The sequence below is a fragment of the Orcinus orca genome, chromosome 18, assembly GCF_937001465.1.
Source record: "Orcinus orca chromosome 18, mOrcOrc1.1, whole genome shotgun sequence".
Classification (NCBI taxonomy): Eukaryota; Metazoa; Chordata; class Mammalia; order Artiodactyla; family Delphinidae; genus Orcinus; species Orcinus orca.
Genome location: NC_064576.1, coordinates 11,914,541 through 11,931,431, shown reverse-complemented (window position 1 = coordinate 11,931,431; position 16,891 = coordinate 11,914,541). Strand labels below are relative to the sequence as shown.

The window sequence follows — 16,891 nt, the reverse complement described above, 5'->3', positions numbered from 1 at the left end:
GATGGTGTATGAGACACTTAGTAAAGGCTTTGACTGACTGTGATGAACACAGTAGCCGCTGTACCTTGGAGAGAGTTAGAAATAATAAATTACGTAACTGATTTACCTTTTCGTTATCTCTTCCTTAAGCTGTCTAAAGCCTGTATTTGGACTGAAGCAGACAGATAAATTTTTGAAGACACATGCGTGCTTTTAAAATCTGGGTACAATTTACGTTCTCCAGGGGAAAAGTTTGATGCCTCAATGTAATGCGCCTGTCACAGTATTTTTAAAAACCGGGTATCTGGAACTTCCCTGGGGGTCCAGTAGTTGAGACTCCGTGCTTCCAACGCAGTGGGCGTGGGTTCCATCCCAGGTCGGGGAACTAAGATCCTACATGCCGTGCGGTGTGGCCAAAAAATATAATTAAAAAAAAACCCAAACAGGTGTCTGTCTCCCCACAATACGAAAATGCGAATTAGTAACCAACGTAACCAGCTATTAAGTGACTTGGATGTTGGCAGAAGTGTTCTGGGCAGCTCGGAGTAAGACTTATTATTGGTTTCTAATATACCCTCTTACATCTTTAATGGCATTTGAAAGACAAATCAATAAATGCTTTACTGCTTTTTCCCCCCTTTCTAGGGCCAAAGCATGTCGTTGTTAAGTTTGTGGTGAAATTCTTTCCACCTGACCACACACAGCTCCAAGAAGAACTCACAAGGTTAGTGGTTTGGAAACTGGGTATTTATTGCTGTGGAGCAGAGAGAGTGAATGTTCTAAGTCAACTGATGAAACATTTTCCCAGTGTTTCCTTGACCAGCATCTGATCTGTGCTTGACAGTTTAACCTTCCTCCCTCCCAGCTGTGTTTACAAACATGGGAAGAAAGAAAGTACCACAGTTTCCCTGAAAGCTGGTTTCTCGAAGGCTGTGCTATGAAGTATCTGGGCTTATAATCTGTTACTGTCGTATTTCCCCCTCTTATACCTGTCACGTCACAAGACAGTTTTGGGAAATGAATTTCTTCTGTGAAACCAAGATGTGAACTCAGTTTCTCTCTGTTGCTGCAGTGGGTGAATCGACATAAACTGTACGTCAGTTTCTTTGAAGGTGTGGCCAAGTGGGAGGAGTGTGGCCAAGCCCTGCCCCTGGTAACTGTGTGACCAACCGGTTACCAAACGCCCCTGCACCTCTGTTAATTCCCGTGTCAACGCGACCGTAGTGCTTGCTTGGCCAGCGTGGTTTTGAGGATGAGTACTCGTATGCATAGAGTGCCCGGAACCCAGCAGGGATGCTATGAGTGACAGCCTCCATCATCCTCATCACCATCACCCGCATCTTCATCCCTGCTACTACCCATTTTATAATTGACAGCAAGACACGTGGTATTCCAAAAGAGAGCAGAGCCTGGTGGGAACATGCGAAGATAAAACGCCTCCCTTTCAGGACTACACTGCACTAGTCTGACCAGCCAGATTCCTGCTGCACATGCCTTTCCAGCTTCAGCTGTTCAAGATGAGGGCTGTCACATCTTTCTTGTCCCTCTGGGTTGAGAGCCCAGTATTTTGGGTGGTTGAGTTTGTTAAATGGTTCGTCATTTATCAAAGAGATGAAAACATTCGGTCAACAGTATTGATGGAGTATACGTGGTGTGCAAGCCTTGTTCCAGGAACGGGGAGCATAGTGGTGAAGAGACCGGCCTGACTTTCACGGGAACAGACACAATGATTAAATAAACAAGAAAAATATCAGATAATGCTAAGAGCCTTTAGGTAATGGGAGTAGATGATGTGATAGAAGGTGACGGGTGATGACTTTACAGTGCTTGGTCTGGGATGCTTGGGCTGAGAAAGCGACAAGGATCTGTCAGTCATTTTCAGAGGAAGAGCTCTCCAGGGAGAAGGCACGGTTAGGCAGTGCCCAAGGCAGAAACACGCTCCAGACGTTCAGTCACCTAAAAGAGGGCTCTCATGGCAGGAACATTGAGGGTGAAGTGCACTGAGGCAGGGCAGAGGCCCGATATACGTAGTGTTGAGAGACTGGTTGCCAGAGATACCGAGGGGAGGATGACAGGAAGAGATGGCAGTCACCCAGGCCAAGATGATGGCGGCAACGGAGGCGGTAGGAGTGGAAATGGAGAAAACACGTGAATTTGGAGCACGTGCTGGAGGCGGGGTCGATTTGAATTTGTGACGGGCTGTGGGTGGAGGCTGAGGGAAGGAGAAGGGATGCTTAAGATTTTGACTTAAGCAGCAACTAGATGGATGGGTGACGACTAGAATGCAACTAGATGGATGGGTGACGACTAGAATGCGAAGGGGTGGAGGGAAGTAGAGGACTGGGGAGGGTGGAGAGTCAAGGGTTTGGTTCTGCCAGCTCGTTTGAGGTCCCTGCTGGACATCCCGGGGCTGCGTCAGGAGGGGCACCAGGTACACGAACGTGCGATTCCAGAAAGAGAGGAAGGCAAAGACTCTTCCCATGGCTTCGCAGTGTTCTGAATGAGTCACCGTTGATAGCTTACCTCCACTTTCACCCCTCGAATGAAGCAGCTAAGTGGCCAGGAGCTGCAGAGGCCGTCAGCCTTCTGGGAACCACATGCCTCAGCTAGGGCGCTTCCCGTGGAGAAGGGGCAGCTGGGGCCGCCACCTGAGTTCCAAGCTGCCGACACCAGTAGCATCTTCGTGCCGTGTCCTTATCGGGGCTGCCGTGTCTCAGCTTCCGGGGCTGGTTTTCCCGTTGTTGAAAGTATGTTGCTCGAAGCTCAGAATATTGAAATGAATCTGAAGGCCAGTCCAGCCGTTGGTCAGCAGCGTGCCTTTTCCTCCCGCGTTTTACTGGGCCGTCATCCTGCTTAGGAAGTCGGCGGCGTGAAGTACCACTGCCCCCCAACCCCAGTCCTGTCTCCCCATTCTACTTTGCAATGAGTTTTGCACCTTTTCAGTTTTTGTGAATCATCATCTCTAGAGATGTGTGATTTTCTACCATTCTGGTCCTCGTTATAAAATTCCAGACAGCTTGTGAGCGTCACGCCGTGTGTGTGCGCCTGGTATTTTGCCAGCTGTTCCGACCGATCTGATCAATTCCTCAATTGACACAAGCTCAGCTTGGACGTAGCAGGTTTGGGGGTTTGTTGTCACTGTTTTCTGGCTCCCAGTGTTAACAGACATTTTGGAAATCTTTTCCGAGGAGAGAATTCCTTTGGCTCTGGGGTGATAAAATTGGTAGGAAGTTTAGAAGGTCCCCGTTGCTTTCCGCTTTGTCACAAGGTATGCCGGGAAGGCGACTTCCCAGATCCAAAGTGGTGTTCTCCCACACTCTCAAATTCCTATTCAAGCAGAAATTTAAGGATGGGACCATTGAGATGCCAGGCAGTTTTCTATGGCAGATGGTGAAGGAGGGAGCCTTTGGGAGAAGCCCTATATGGACACCACTTCATAGGCGAAGGAGGTGCGGACAAGAGTGAGACAGACAGAAACGGGCCCGCAGTTCAGCGACTTTAAGTGACTGGAGCTGCAGCTGATTCTTCGGGCCTCCAGGAATAGCTTTCGGCTTCCCATTTATATAGATCGAAGATTAAATTGCACTTTGCTGTTAAACAAGAAGCTGAATTCCTTTCTATTTATTGAACTACCCTCTCACTGGAGCTCTTGTCCTACTGACACCAGGGCTCAGGCATCTAGAAGGAGAAAAGTACTGACTCCCAGATGCAAGTTTAAAACCGCCTGGGGGAGGGGTCTTTGGAAAAGAAGTTAGCAGGCTTGCTTCTGGCAGAGCTCGGAATCACTTGACTGTGCTGGTGAGGTCAGACGTACTCCACTACTCTCTGAGCATCGCATCTGACGTGGGATCCAGTTTCTACTTGGCTGTGTTCTTAAAGGTGCAGGGGACCTATCAGAATTTGCTGCTCTGCGGGGCCTGCTGCACTGTTGCCCTTTGGCTGCCAGAGACGTCGTACTGTACACTGAATAAGGAAAGAAAGACGAAGAGCTCCTGGATGAAATAAATTGAAACAGGCATGTTTAAACCATGGCATCAAGATGGGTGTGATTTCCTCCCCTGTGGTCCCTGGAAGTGACGGCCCTCTGATTGGCCCTGCCGCTGTCATCGCCTCCCTCCTCACATCCCATCCTTCCTCCAAGGAGAGTTGATTCCGTTTTGAGCCCTTCATGCGAATTTGATTGGAGCTGCTTCAGTTTAGAATGCAAAAACGTGCTGCGGAATTTCTAAAGTTGGCCCTGCAGCCAGGGTGTGGGACTTACAGCTGTCTTTACGAGAAGATGAGACGGTACCCAGGAAGGTCTTTCTCAGATTACAAGGGCCTTAGCACAAGTCAGCGTAATCAGGGAGTGACAAAGTCCTCCTGCAGTTGGCAACGGGGCGCTCGTCCTCTGTCTAAATAGGTGAGCTCTCGGAACCCAGTGCCGTGTCGCCACCCACAGGAGACCCTCCCCAGAGGCCCCGAAGCCTGTCACCATGACCCTGAGTCTGTCCCTGGACACAGCATCCTGTGTTTGAACTGGTAGCTGTTACCATATTCGGAACATCATGCTTTTAAAACATACATTCTTCCTACTTAGGTAAAAACTAACCACACAGATAAGAATTAAAGCCTGTCGTTCTGAGTGTTGGCTTCAAGAAACAATAACCAGTGCCTAATCCAGAGATACGGTTTGTGCCACATCTTCCCATATAAACCTATGTGCTGATGTTGTGATTACTTTATATGCTCTGCCGTTCTCTACTTTGACTTTCCAAGGAGAGAGAGACAGAGAGAGAAAAGAAAGTGAATGAATGAATGAATAAACATTACATTGGGGGGGTGGATAAAGGTCAACTGTTGTCAACTAGTGGATCTGTGGGTGTTTTTTTGTTTTGTTTTTTTTCTGGTTACAGAATGCCTCTGTAGTTCTTTAGTTCTTAATCATGGAATTTCCTAAACGACTTAAAGGGGATTCATTTTTCTTTTATTTAAAAAAAAATTGCTAACATATACTGAATGTTTTCATTCTGGTCACTATGCTTTCCATGTATTATCTCATTTAATTCTTAAGGCCACCTCTATGGTTAGTCGTGTTAAAAGCCCTTTCTTTGGGCTTCCCTGGTGGTGCAGTGGTTGAGAATCTGCCTGCTAATGCAGGGGACACGGGTTCGAGCTCTGGTCTGGGAGGATCCCACATGCCGCAGAGAAACTAGGCCCGTGAGCCACAACTACTGAGCCTGCGCGTCTGGAGCCTGTGCTCTGCAACAAGAGAGGCCGCGATAGTGAGAGGCCCGCGCACCGCGATGAAGAGTGGCCCCTGCTTGCCACAACTAGAGAAAGCCCTCGCACAGAAACGAAGACCCAACACAGCAAAAATTAATTAATTAATAAACTCCTACCCCCAACATCTTCTTAAAAACAAAAAAGCCCTTTTTTTAAAAAACAAAAAGAACCCTTTGTTATTACAAAAGTAGCCAATGTACAGTGTAGAAAGTTGGAGTATATATAGGTGAAGAAGACTAAGAAGATAAAACTCCTGTGTTCTTGCTGCCCAGAGCTGAGCACTGTTAACACATCAGTGAGAGAGCCTTTCTGATTTTTCCTGTGCATATACATGTACTGTTCATCTCATCTGGTACCCTGGCCGTACTCAAATGTCCCCCCTTTGTTCCCCAGATGTCATTTATATCTGCTCATCTAACGTGAAATTCACTGTAGGACCACGTTCCATCTGGTTGTTATGCCCTTTGGACCTCTTAATCTAGCAGAGTCCCTTTTTTTTTTTTCTCTTCGTGATACCATCTTGTTGAAGAAACTGAACCGGTCATACTATAAAATAGCCTACTTGGGGCTTCCCTGGTGGCACAGTGGTTGAGAGTCTGCCTGCCGACGCCGGGGACACGGGTTCATGCCTCGGTCCGGGAAGATCCCACGTGCTGCGGGGCGGCTGGGCCCGTGAGCCATGGCTGCTGAGCCTGCGTGTCCGGAGCCTGTGCTCCGCAGCGGGAGAGGCCACAACAGTGAGAGGCCCGCGTACCGCAAAAAAAAAAAAAAAAAAAGCTACCTGCTAAATTTGTCTGGTTGCCTCCTGTTTAGCTTATTCCTCTGTCTTCTGTATTTCCTGCCAACTAGACCTTAGTTCTAAGGGATACAAGTTAAACATTCTTGGCTAGAATCCCATCCTAAGTGATGTCGTGTTCCGTTTCATTAGCGATGCTGAGATTGATCACTGAGTTAAGGGTGGTGACATTCTGACCTTTCCATTGTGAAGGAAAGTCATATGACTTTGTATGCAAATGTCCAAACTCCTAAGTGGTTTTTATACTGATTAACAATCCTTGCCAAGTCAGTCATTTCTTTAGAGGTGTGGGATGAGGGTTTTATAATTATGTTATTTTTGCTGTGTTATTTGTCGGTGTTCTTCTGTGAAGTAGAACTTTGCCCCGTCTGCTTAGATTGTCTGTATATCCTGAAATACCCTTCCTACTGGAGAGGCAGATTACATGCCCAAGTTTTTGCCTTGGGTTACCAGTTTCCTAAAAAAGAATTTCTTGAATAGACTCCTCAAATGGTGATACATTCTACTTTTTCTGCTTCTATTTTTATGACTATTATAATGGACTCATAAAGTTTTATTAGTTCCATGTGTTTCAGTTCACTTTAATCATTCTTTATTGCTAGTCAAGTTGTCACAACTTTGGCCAGTGGCCGCCCCTTCAAGGTTTTTTTTTTCCCCCTTTTAATATAACCCATTTATATTTGCAAGCTGCCTTGCTCTCTGGCATAACTAGATCTTCCAGGCTTGCTTTGTACCTTCCTCTGCCCCACACCTGGAACCTACCATTTCTGCAAGGTCCTACCTCTGTATTCTTCTCATGGGTAGTTGTGTGAGAGCCAGAATCTGGTTGCTAAGGGTTGCTGCCGAAGTCACGCTCCTTCTAGACAGTGGGCAAATCTAGCAAATATCTTTCTAAAAATCTGGGCTTCCCTGGTGGCGCAGTGGTTGAGAGTCCGCCTGCCGATGCAGGGGACACGGGTTCGTGCCCCGGTCCAGGAAGATCCCACATGCCGCAGAGCAGCTGGGCCCGTGAGCCATGGCCGCTGAGCCTGCGCGTCCGGAGCCTGTGCTCTGCAACGGGAGAGGCCATAACAGTGAGAGGCCCGCATACCGAAAGAAAAAAAAATCTATGTGTTCATATTGATATTCTCAAATTGATTTTAACATCGCACTGTTTTTACTTAATTTCTTTGATTTATACTTTTTTCTTCCACCAAAAATGTTACTTGCTTTATTCTACTTCATAAAGAAAAGAATTTTTAAATAAATTGATTTTTAAAGAGCTGGCAACTGAGGCTTATGGAAGAAGCTGAGTGACTTATTACACCACAAAAAAAGACACTCTTGTGGGGCTTCCCTGGTGGCACAGTGGTTGGGAGTCCGCCTGCCAATGCACGGGACTCAGGTTCGTGCCCCGGTCCGGGAAGATCCCACATGCCGCGGAGTGGCTAGGCCCTTGAGCCATGGCCGCTGAGCCTGCGCATCCGGAGCCTGTGCTCCCGAAAAAAAGACACTCTTGTGTTTCCAGTTCCATTGGCAAGGCTCTTCCTAACCATGATAGCCTACTGTTATTGTCTGAGCCATACAGCCATTTTTTTAGTATATTTGACTGATCTGTGAAAAAATTTTAAATGTGTGCTATACTCTGCAAAAATAGGGTGGTAAGTTATAGTCTTAATTACTTTGACTGTATCTCTCCATATAAGATGAAATGCATTACTCATTGTGTGGAAAGATTGCAGCATATGTCTCCCGCTGCTTGAAGGGAGGTGTGAATAGTTACACTGCAGCCAGTAGCACCAGGAATTCATCCTTCCTGTGCAGACTTTCTTGTTCTTCGGCTTATATTTCTTTAGGTCCTCACTGTGTGGGCAGGTTGCCAGTGAGCAAAGTGAGGCTGACTTTGTTGCCAAACCTCCCCGCCCTCTTTGCTTGACACCCATCTCTGTGTCTGACGCCCGTCTCTCTTCGTATTCGCAGGTACCTGTTTGCTCTGCAGGTGAAGCAGGACCTGGCTCAAGGCAGGCTGACATGTAGTGACACCAGCGCTGCCCTCTTGGTCTCACACATTGTGCAATGTAAGTTCCGTTGGTTTCCTTCAGAAATCATGTGGGAAATAACACAGTGATCTGCCTGGTGGGGAGAAAACTGACATCCACTGAAAGCAATAATGTCTTTGTCTTACACTGCTGCTATTAGCATGAAACCCAAGGGGTGGAAAACAGTACTCCTAACTTTGTGTATATGTACTCCCCCACCAAACGCTGACCCGGGAATTTTGTGTTCTGGTGTTTGTCTCCTCTTTCTAAGGACTACGCGTTTGTTGAAAACTCAGTTGACTCAAAGGAGAAGCTTGGATACACGGTGGCAAAGTAGACTAAACTCGTTCTGTCCTGTTCTTGCATTTAATATTCATCATTGAATATGGCCCATTAGCCTTCAGACATAAAACTGTCAAAGATTTCCCTTCTTGTATTTTGCTCGAGAGTTCAGTAAACCAAGACACATGAAACTGGACGGAACCCAAGTGATGCTTGAAGCTACATATTTTAACTCTCTTCCTCTAGACAAAGGATAAGTTAGATTGTGCTCATTCGAAGGCTTCCTGACGACTCACCTGGGCATTTTTTTTTTGTCTTGGTCAAGGCAGAAGTTACTTGAAATGGAATATACACATTATGTTTCAGGAAGGAAGTTATGTATATAGACGAAGGTCAACATCTAAAAGCACTAGTACAAAAAAAATTGTGCTAGCATATCATTCTGAAATTTCCATTGTATACAGAGTAGTCCCATATAATCAGCCCCATCCTGTCCAGATAACTGCCCAGTTAACACGCTTTCCACAGGTTTGTAGGAAGGGTCACTCCCAGTAGTCAACAAATTACCTTAGTCCAAAATGATGAGGTGTTTCTAGAGACCATGCTTATCTTCTTTTTTGTGCAATGCCATTGTTGAATATCTGCCAGACTTAGTAGATGGATGTTTTCTTACTAATTTGAAAACATGATGTGAGAAAGAAAAGACAGGCCGAAAAGAAAAAAGTAGGTAAACTTTTTAAACTTTACTATGTTCCAGCTCTGTGTATATTATCTCATTTAATTCTTATAACAACCCTGTGAGCTCAGTACTGTTATCCCCATTTTAAAATGAGGAAGCTCTGACACAGAAAGTTACATAACTTTTGTCTTTCCCGTGTTTGGTCTTCTCTCTTCTTACAGTGACAGTGGACAGAGGAGGGCTTTGAATCAGGCAGACCTCGTTTCTGTTAGTTGATTGTTCGCCCTGGCAAGTTACTAAGCCGCCAGCCTCTCTTTCCTTTGGAACAGGGGGATAATAGAATCTGTTTCATAACAGATGAAAATGAAATGATAGCATCAATATTCAGCATATGTTAGGTGTGCAATAAATATACCCTCCTTTCTTTATCCTCACTCACCTAGGGCCCTCCCTTTCCAAACAATGGGAAATTTCGACATAAAGCTTCCTTGCTGGAATAGCAACTTCAGCAAAGGTCTCTGACCCTGGGCCTTTGGTGAGAGAAGAGATTTAGTCGGCTATTCCTGATGCCATTCAGTCTTGTAGCCCCTTCCTCCTAAGGCCCTTCCTTTTTAAAGAAAGAGTGAATCTTCCTTTTTAAACATGCACACATGGGAAGTGGAGGGTCACGGGAATCCAGAAAACCATGTGCTTGGTCTGACGGACCCCTCACCCCCAGACACCAACAAGGGGCTCAAAATCCCCTGAGAATCTTGAGTTCTCCAAAGGAAATGAAATAGGTGGGTTCAAAAGTATTTCTGCTATTTCTATACTCTGTGATGCGCAGTCGCGTGACACACTGTTTCTATAATCTCATACTTAAAAAGCCCCATTTCTGTATTTTTAAGCATTCCTGTACCTTCTGTCATGGAAGGAGAAATTTCACAGAGTCCTCTGTGAACAGTGTGTTCATTTAAATTATTGGTAGTTATTGACGTCATCAGTAAGGTAGGAGAGGTCAGCTCATCTCCCTTCTGCAGAAGCGATATTAATGCTGATGGAAAATTATCTCTAGTGAGCTATATTTTCATCTCCTCTGTATCTATACACGCAGTCTGATTTTTAAAAAAATTTTCCTCCCTTTCATTTGAATTCGTGGAGTCATCTTTCACATAGTCTGTTTTCATTGGTTCCTCTGTTACTGGCCTTAGGTATCCCCTGTATATATTTCAGACTTTTAATACTCTCTAGTTGATTATGAATAGACCAAGTGGGACAAGCTGGTGAAGAGAAGAATCAAACACGATTTGGACCTGACGGGACAGAGGAGGCATGGTGGGGCTAGATTTCTGCAGGTTGTGTGTGCGTCCATTCTGAGGATTGTACCTGGCAGAACAAGTTTGTGCAAACACATCCTCATGAGACTTCTCACAGGATTTGGGGGTGGTGGTGGTCTTCTTATTCTTTTTGCCAAGAGTACACTGCTAAGGAATTCAGTATATACATCAGCTAATACGACACCTTTAATTAAAAATAGTCATATCTTGCACATTACAGTTCTCAGACTCTCCAGACATAAGGGGGTGCCTACTTCCATGTTTCCGAGAAGAGAGCATGTGGGAGAAAGTGGATTTCACAGTCGTGTTGCCCTTGCATTTTGGGAGTTGAAAAGCAAGTGACTCCGAGGAAAAGACAGTTTAGGCATATTGACCCTGATGCCAGAGGAAAAACTGGAATTCTTAGCTCGTTCATATTGAATTATGGAAAAGGCTCTGTTATAAAATCCATATATGTTAAGAAACCCAAACTTAAAACTCGTAAGAAATTTAGGATTTAGGTGAGTCCCCTCTCCCTCCCACCATACGCAGTCCGTCTTCATTATTTGCAGATGTCATGTTTGCAAATTCACCTGCTCTCTGAAATTTATTTGTAAGCCCAGAATCAACACTGTGAGTGCTTTCACGGTTACTCGCAGACATGCGCAAGAGGGTAAAAAATTGGAGTCGCCCCTCCCTCACCTCCCCAGTGGAGGTCGGAGGAGGTGATGCTCCGCCTTCTGGTTTCAGCTGTCATACTGGAAACAAGTGTCCTTTTTGTGATCTCTTCGGAGCCACGCTTTTTGCATTTCTGTGCTTTTCGTTGATTTCCCTGTTTTAAATGGCCCCCAAGCATCGTTGGTGAAGTGCTGTGTAGTGTTCCTAAGTGCAGGAAGGTTTCGATGTGCCTCACGGAGAAAGTAAACACAGGTGTTTACGGGTGTAGATAAGCTGCTTTCAGACGTGCATTACAGTGCTGTTGGCCCTGGGTCCAGCGTTAACGAATCAGCAGGGTACATAAAGTAGGATGTCTTTCAACAGAAAACAAGGTTAGTTGGTGAAAATGTTTCCAGAGTCTCGCGGGAACCTAACCCTGTATTTCCCCTGGGAATGATGGTTTAGTCTTCACTAATTCGACGTGCGCGGGGACTTGATACAACAGCACTACTGTGAAGAATGAGATGAACTGTGCTTGCTTGAGGCCAGATAGGAGGAAGTGCAGAAAAGACAGTGTCACCATCGCCGTGGCAAACCAGTGAGGAGGATGGCAGTATGGCCACTCCTGCCCAGTTTCCTGTGATGGAGGGAGGCAGCTTTACTCAGGGAAGGTGAAATTAGTTGACAAAGTGCAACTAGGAAATGACGTTATTGATTTGCCACGGCAGTGAGAAGCTAGTGGGTGACTGATTTTTCCAGTGGCCCAGCTGGTGCCAAGCAAATATTCTCAGTGGCTGTGATTTATAGCAACATATAGGCCACATCCTGCATGATTACTGGGGTGCATTGCCCAAAGTGTGACAAGCTGCTTCACGTGACAAAGTGAAAATTAGGCTTCATGGCAACGGTTTACTTACTTTTATTATAAACAGTTGGACTCTGGTCGTTTTATTAAGCTTGTTACACAGACTATATGATAAAGGCATGCTGCTGCATCTGTATTAAATTGCTGTAAACTGAGCTGGAGCTAGTGTTAAGGTACAATTATTAATTTAAAGCGCTATCCTTTAGTTTTCCAGATTAGAGCAATTTGGGGACTTGAGAAAATTATGCATCCACTTCCTTGTAGACTAAAAATTTGTGAGAATTTGCGATCTGATCTGTCATTTCTGACAACACAACTACACAAAATTTAAGACACTTGAATTTATGTTTACCAAATTAGATTATGTACGTTTACCCCTAGTTATAATCGTCTTTTCTCTACATGATAAAGCATTTGGGATTTGCACTAGTAATTGCTATACGTGTGTCTCCAAAGTTGATTTTGTCAAGCCCTGAAATTCTGGGGCTTATTCAGAAGTCAGAAGGCCTTAATCCACATAACTGGAATGTACTGCCTGAAGTAGACGTGAACCCCTAGTTGGGGTGGGGAGGAGAGAGACAAACCAGGAACACAGATGGCTAAAGATGGATGATTCTGAAGTTTTCTTTCCAACTGGTAGAGATGAGAAAAAGTGAAATTGTCGTCTTACGTTGGCACGGTTGTTAAATATGCCCTTAGAGCCACCGCTTCTCACATCTAGCCCTTAGGATACCTACCGGCTGGGATTGCCTTGTGTCGTCTGCTAGTTTTTCTGGTTTGCTACTTGGGGAACAGTCCACTGGGAGTACAACAAATTGTGAAGTATTAATCATATGTGGCTGGTTTTTCTTTCTCTCTTTCTCTGTAGCTGAGATTGGGGATTTTGATGAAGCATCGGACAGAGAGCATTTAGCAAAAAATAAGTACATACCTCAGCAAGATGCACTAGAAGACAAAATTGTGGAATTTCACCATAACCACATGTAAGTCTCCTTCGTTGCTTCCTACTTGCTTTGAGCTCCTTCTCTCTGTCCTTCGACATACGTGGATACACACACACACACACACACACACACACACACACACACGACTTATTGGGAAGAAATATACAAAGGGTGAGGGAGGAGAGCGCAGAGGCTCAGTGAGTGTTGTTTCTTATCCTGGACTATTGGTAACACAGGTTACCTACTCAAGACCAGACCTCTGGGCTCCTTGCTTGCTTTCCTGTGAGACCAGAGTAACACTGGAATTTAGGACACCCCGTGCTTTGGAGTAAAAGGAAGAGTATAAGACCAAGTAGCAGGAAATCAGGAAGAGGACATGATAACTAGGGACAGTATAAGAATATTGTGAAAATGGAGAACCTTTGTGCCATGTCCATTCTGGTTTTCTGTTTTGATCAATAAAATATTTTCAAAGCCTTCTCTGCTCCTTTTGTTTTCGTTGTTGTCTTTCAAGGAAGGCACTTGAGTCTTGGTGATAGTGGCCTTGACAGTGTTGAACTTTGCAAGTTTAGGGCTATTGTAAGTGACTGGAAACTTGTTTCAACATGGTCGTGTTTTGCTTTTATATGACCTTAAAGGAAACTCTTTGAGATTCCAAAAAACTGGCCGAGTTTGAGATAGACTTTTGGGGGTTTTGTGTTACACAAGCAATAGAGCTTTTGTTCCAGTTGCTCAACTTCGGATTATAATGAATGGGAGGCCGGGTGTCATCCGATCGGGTAGCCCCATTGTTGGTGATGAAATGCCTTTTTCTTTCCGAAGAGAAGATGCTTAATCTTGAATTCATAGACACGGAGAATTCAAATCTCCTGGCCTTTCTCCTGAATTTTTGTTTTGTCAGTGGACAAACACCCGCAGAATCGGATTTCCAGCTCCTGGAGATTGCCCGCAGGCTGGAGATGTACGGCGTCCGATTGCACCCAGCTAAGGACCGGGAAGGCACTAAGATCAACCTGGCTGTGGCCAACACGGGGATTCTAGTGTTTCAGGTAAGAGCGTTTAGAACCAGCTCGGTTCCCTTGGTGTTGCAGAGATAAGAGTTGGCCCTTCAACTCTGATTCCAAGTTGGGTGGTCCAGGCTAAGACCTCTGAGAGTTATTTTTAGGTGAACAGGGAAAAACAAACCTCATCTCAGGGTTTCCTGTTTCTGTCCGGACCCTCAGACTTACAGATTTCATTTCCTTTGCTTTGCTCTGGTTGGGGAATCCAAGACTGCAGGTTTGTTTGCAGGTATTGACTTTGTAGGATCATAGAAATCCCTATCTCTCTGTTGACCTAACTTTGAACATAGTATAATGGAATCAAGATTTCAGATCCCCAATATAAACACCTTTTTCACACTTGCCCATGATAGTCATCTGTTTTTTTTAACCTAATTTGGGTTTTTTTTTAACCTGATTTGGGTTTTACCTAAGTTAGCTTGTTTGTGGTTTCACATTTACCTAACTTAGAAGATGTGGCAGTTTTATAAATTCACAGAAGCTACGTCCATGTCCTGCTGTAATTTTGCAGCTACGCACATACTGCTCTTGGACCCTTACCTGTGTTTTACATGAGGACATAGCACTCTGCACTCTGAAGCGTGTGCACCCTTGATCACGCTGCTGCTGTACTGCCATTGATTGATGCATCTCTTTTTCTTGACAATTTCATTGAATTATTACTGACATGCAATTAAGTGCACACATTTAAAGCATGCTGTTCTTAAATACGTATAAGTTCTTAAATATGTATATCCTGTGAAACCGTCAGTGAAATCAAGACAGTGAACATATTCATCACCCCAAAGGTTTCCTCAAGACTTTTTTCTTTTTTTGTATTGAAGTCGTTGGTTCACAATATAATATTAGTTTCAGGTACATGACATAGTGATTGAATAGTTTATAGGTTATACTCCATTTAAAGTTGTTATAAAATATTGCCTAGTAATAAACTATAATGGAAAAGAATTTTTTAAAGACTATAGATGTTTACATATATATATATAAATATATATAACAGAATCATTTTGCTGTACACCTGAAACTTACCCAGTATTGTAAATCAACTATACTTCAATTAAAAAAAAATGATACCTAATTTAAAAAAGAATATGTATATGTGTGTATATATATATAGAGAGAGAGAGAGAGCCTAGATTCCCTGTGCTGTACAATATATCCCTCAAGGCTTTCTCTTTTAAACAAAAGTGCTTTGGTTTCAAAGGGGTATGAAGAAAGCATCTGACCCTATTTCATCTCATGAAATAGGGTCAGATTTCACCCAGTTTTGAAGGTGTAAATAGGTGCATGACCTAAAACTCTTTTTTTGAGCTTTGCCAGATTGGGTTACATTTCCCCCTTCGTATTTTACCAAAGTAACCCCAGTGATTCTTTGCTCCTGTATCAGATGTTTATGACGGACAGTAATTACCAAAGGGTTCGTGTCCCAAGAGAAGTTGAAGTTGGGTTTCCTATGGGACACTGGGAAGTGACATTTTGTGAGCAGCGTGGTATTTGAGGAGGTGACTGTCCCTAATACCCACTGACCTGCAGAAATAATCTAGGCGTCCCTGATGAGAAAAACAACAGTGAAACAATGTGGTTGTCAGTCCTACCATTCCACTTCAAAGTTAAAACCCTTAAACATTTCTAAAGATCATAGTCGGGGGAAGAGGTGCCTCACAATTGAATTAATTTGCTTGGATTGTGTTTGAGACACTTGAAGTGTTGAGAATTGTTCCGTAATGTCATCATATACAAGGACAGTATCTTGAAATTAATCTTCTTGCCTGTGCCTAATTGCTTCATTCTAACCAATTTAAACGAATGGTTCTGGTGTTCAAACGGGCTCGAGGAATTCTAATTTCAGTTGAGAGGACGGCACAGATAGGAGCTGGTATCTGGCGACTCCCCACTGTGTCTCCCCCACTCCCACCCGGCGATCAAAGATGAAGATGTGTGCGTCCCTCCCGGAGACTGTTCTCTGGCCTCAGAGACACACGGAGGGTGGGGTCTCCCCTCCCCGGCCCTGCTTGTGCTGTTGGAAGCAGAGCAGCGTGGACAGAGCAGGTGATCGCTAACCGCTGTGTTGTTTCTGTGGCTATAACAACAGCTGCTGGTTAAGGCACGTGCCCGGGAATCTCATTCTGCTGCGGTAACCGTGTGATTTCGAGCAAATTAAAATCCAGCCATGCTGCAGTTTCCACAGGTGTAGAATGAAGATAATAAATCCAGCTCCCTGGGTTCCGTGTAAGGCTTCACAAGATAAGGGCTGTGGAGGACTTGGGACAGTGCCTGGCACTCGGCCTGTGATGGTCGCCAGTAGTTGTGGTGGTTGTCATGGTGTTTATTTTTATTTATCTTTCTCTGTATCAGTCCCTCGGCCAGCCTCTTCTCTCCCTGGAGGCAGACTTAATTTGAAGGCCAGATCATGTAATTAGTGAGAAACAATGATCCAGGAAGGGAATGGGGGTCATCCCTCAGTCGCAGAGCCCGGGAATTCTCCAGCAAGAGGCATTCTTAGGAGCGGGAGAACGTCAGCCCTCCTTTCAGCTCCCCGTGAGCAGAGCAGACCGACTCGCATGTTGCTTGTCATTCATTTCCCGGCTCACTGGCCGATACCTTTGTTCTCAGGGTTTTACGAAGATCAATGCCTTCAACTGGGCAAAGGTGCGGAAGCTGAGCTTCAAGAGGAAGCGCTTTCTCATCAAGCTCCGCCCAGATGTGAACGTAAGTGCCTCTCGGGAAAGAGGGGGAGACCAGGGAGCCCCCTCGGGGCGGGGCGGGTCCCGCTAGGGCTCAGGTGGAACCCACGGCCGGCAGCTCTCCAGGTGTCTGCCAGTCTGTACTGTGTATCCAGACGCTCGGTCCCTCCGCAGCTGTCCTCAGCAGTGGACAGAGGGCACAGATGTGTGCCCAGGGAGGGGTCACTTCGCTGTGCACCTACGGGCCGCCCCCTCCTGTGCAGCCGCCGTGTCTCCAGCCTCGGCCACCTCGACAGCCCGGTCAGCATCCTGCCGTGCTCCAGGTCTGTCCCTCCCCACCCAGGGGCGGTCCTGCTGTAGTCCCCA

At 45.3% G+C, this 16,891-nt stretch overlaps 1 protein-coding gene across 4 annotated transcripts in view; it reads left to right on the top strand.

The window, feature by feature from the left end:
• Positions 1-16,891, top strand: part of FARP1 (FERM, ARH/RhoGEF and pleckstrin domain protein 1) — a 289,858-nt gene that overhangs the window by 207,988 nt on the left and 64,979 nt on the right. For all 4 annotated transcript variants that reach the window (XR_007473131.1, XR_007473132.1, XR_007473133.1 and 1 more), the window contains exons 5-9: positions 625-703; positions 8,000-8,097; positions 12,705-12,819; positions 13,682-13,829; positions 16,455-16,550. Coding sequence is in view for 1 of the 4 variants with exons in the window: in XM_004273640.3 (XP_004273688.1) it covers positions 625-703; positions 8,000-8,097; positions 12,705-12,819; positions 13,682-13,829; positions 16,455-16,550 (536 nt within the window). In the remaining 3 variants the exon portion in view is untranslated. The remainder of the gene's footprint in view (positions 1-624; positions 704-7,999; positions 8,098-12,704; positions 12,820-13,681; positions 13,830-16,454; positions 16,551-16,891) is intronic.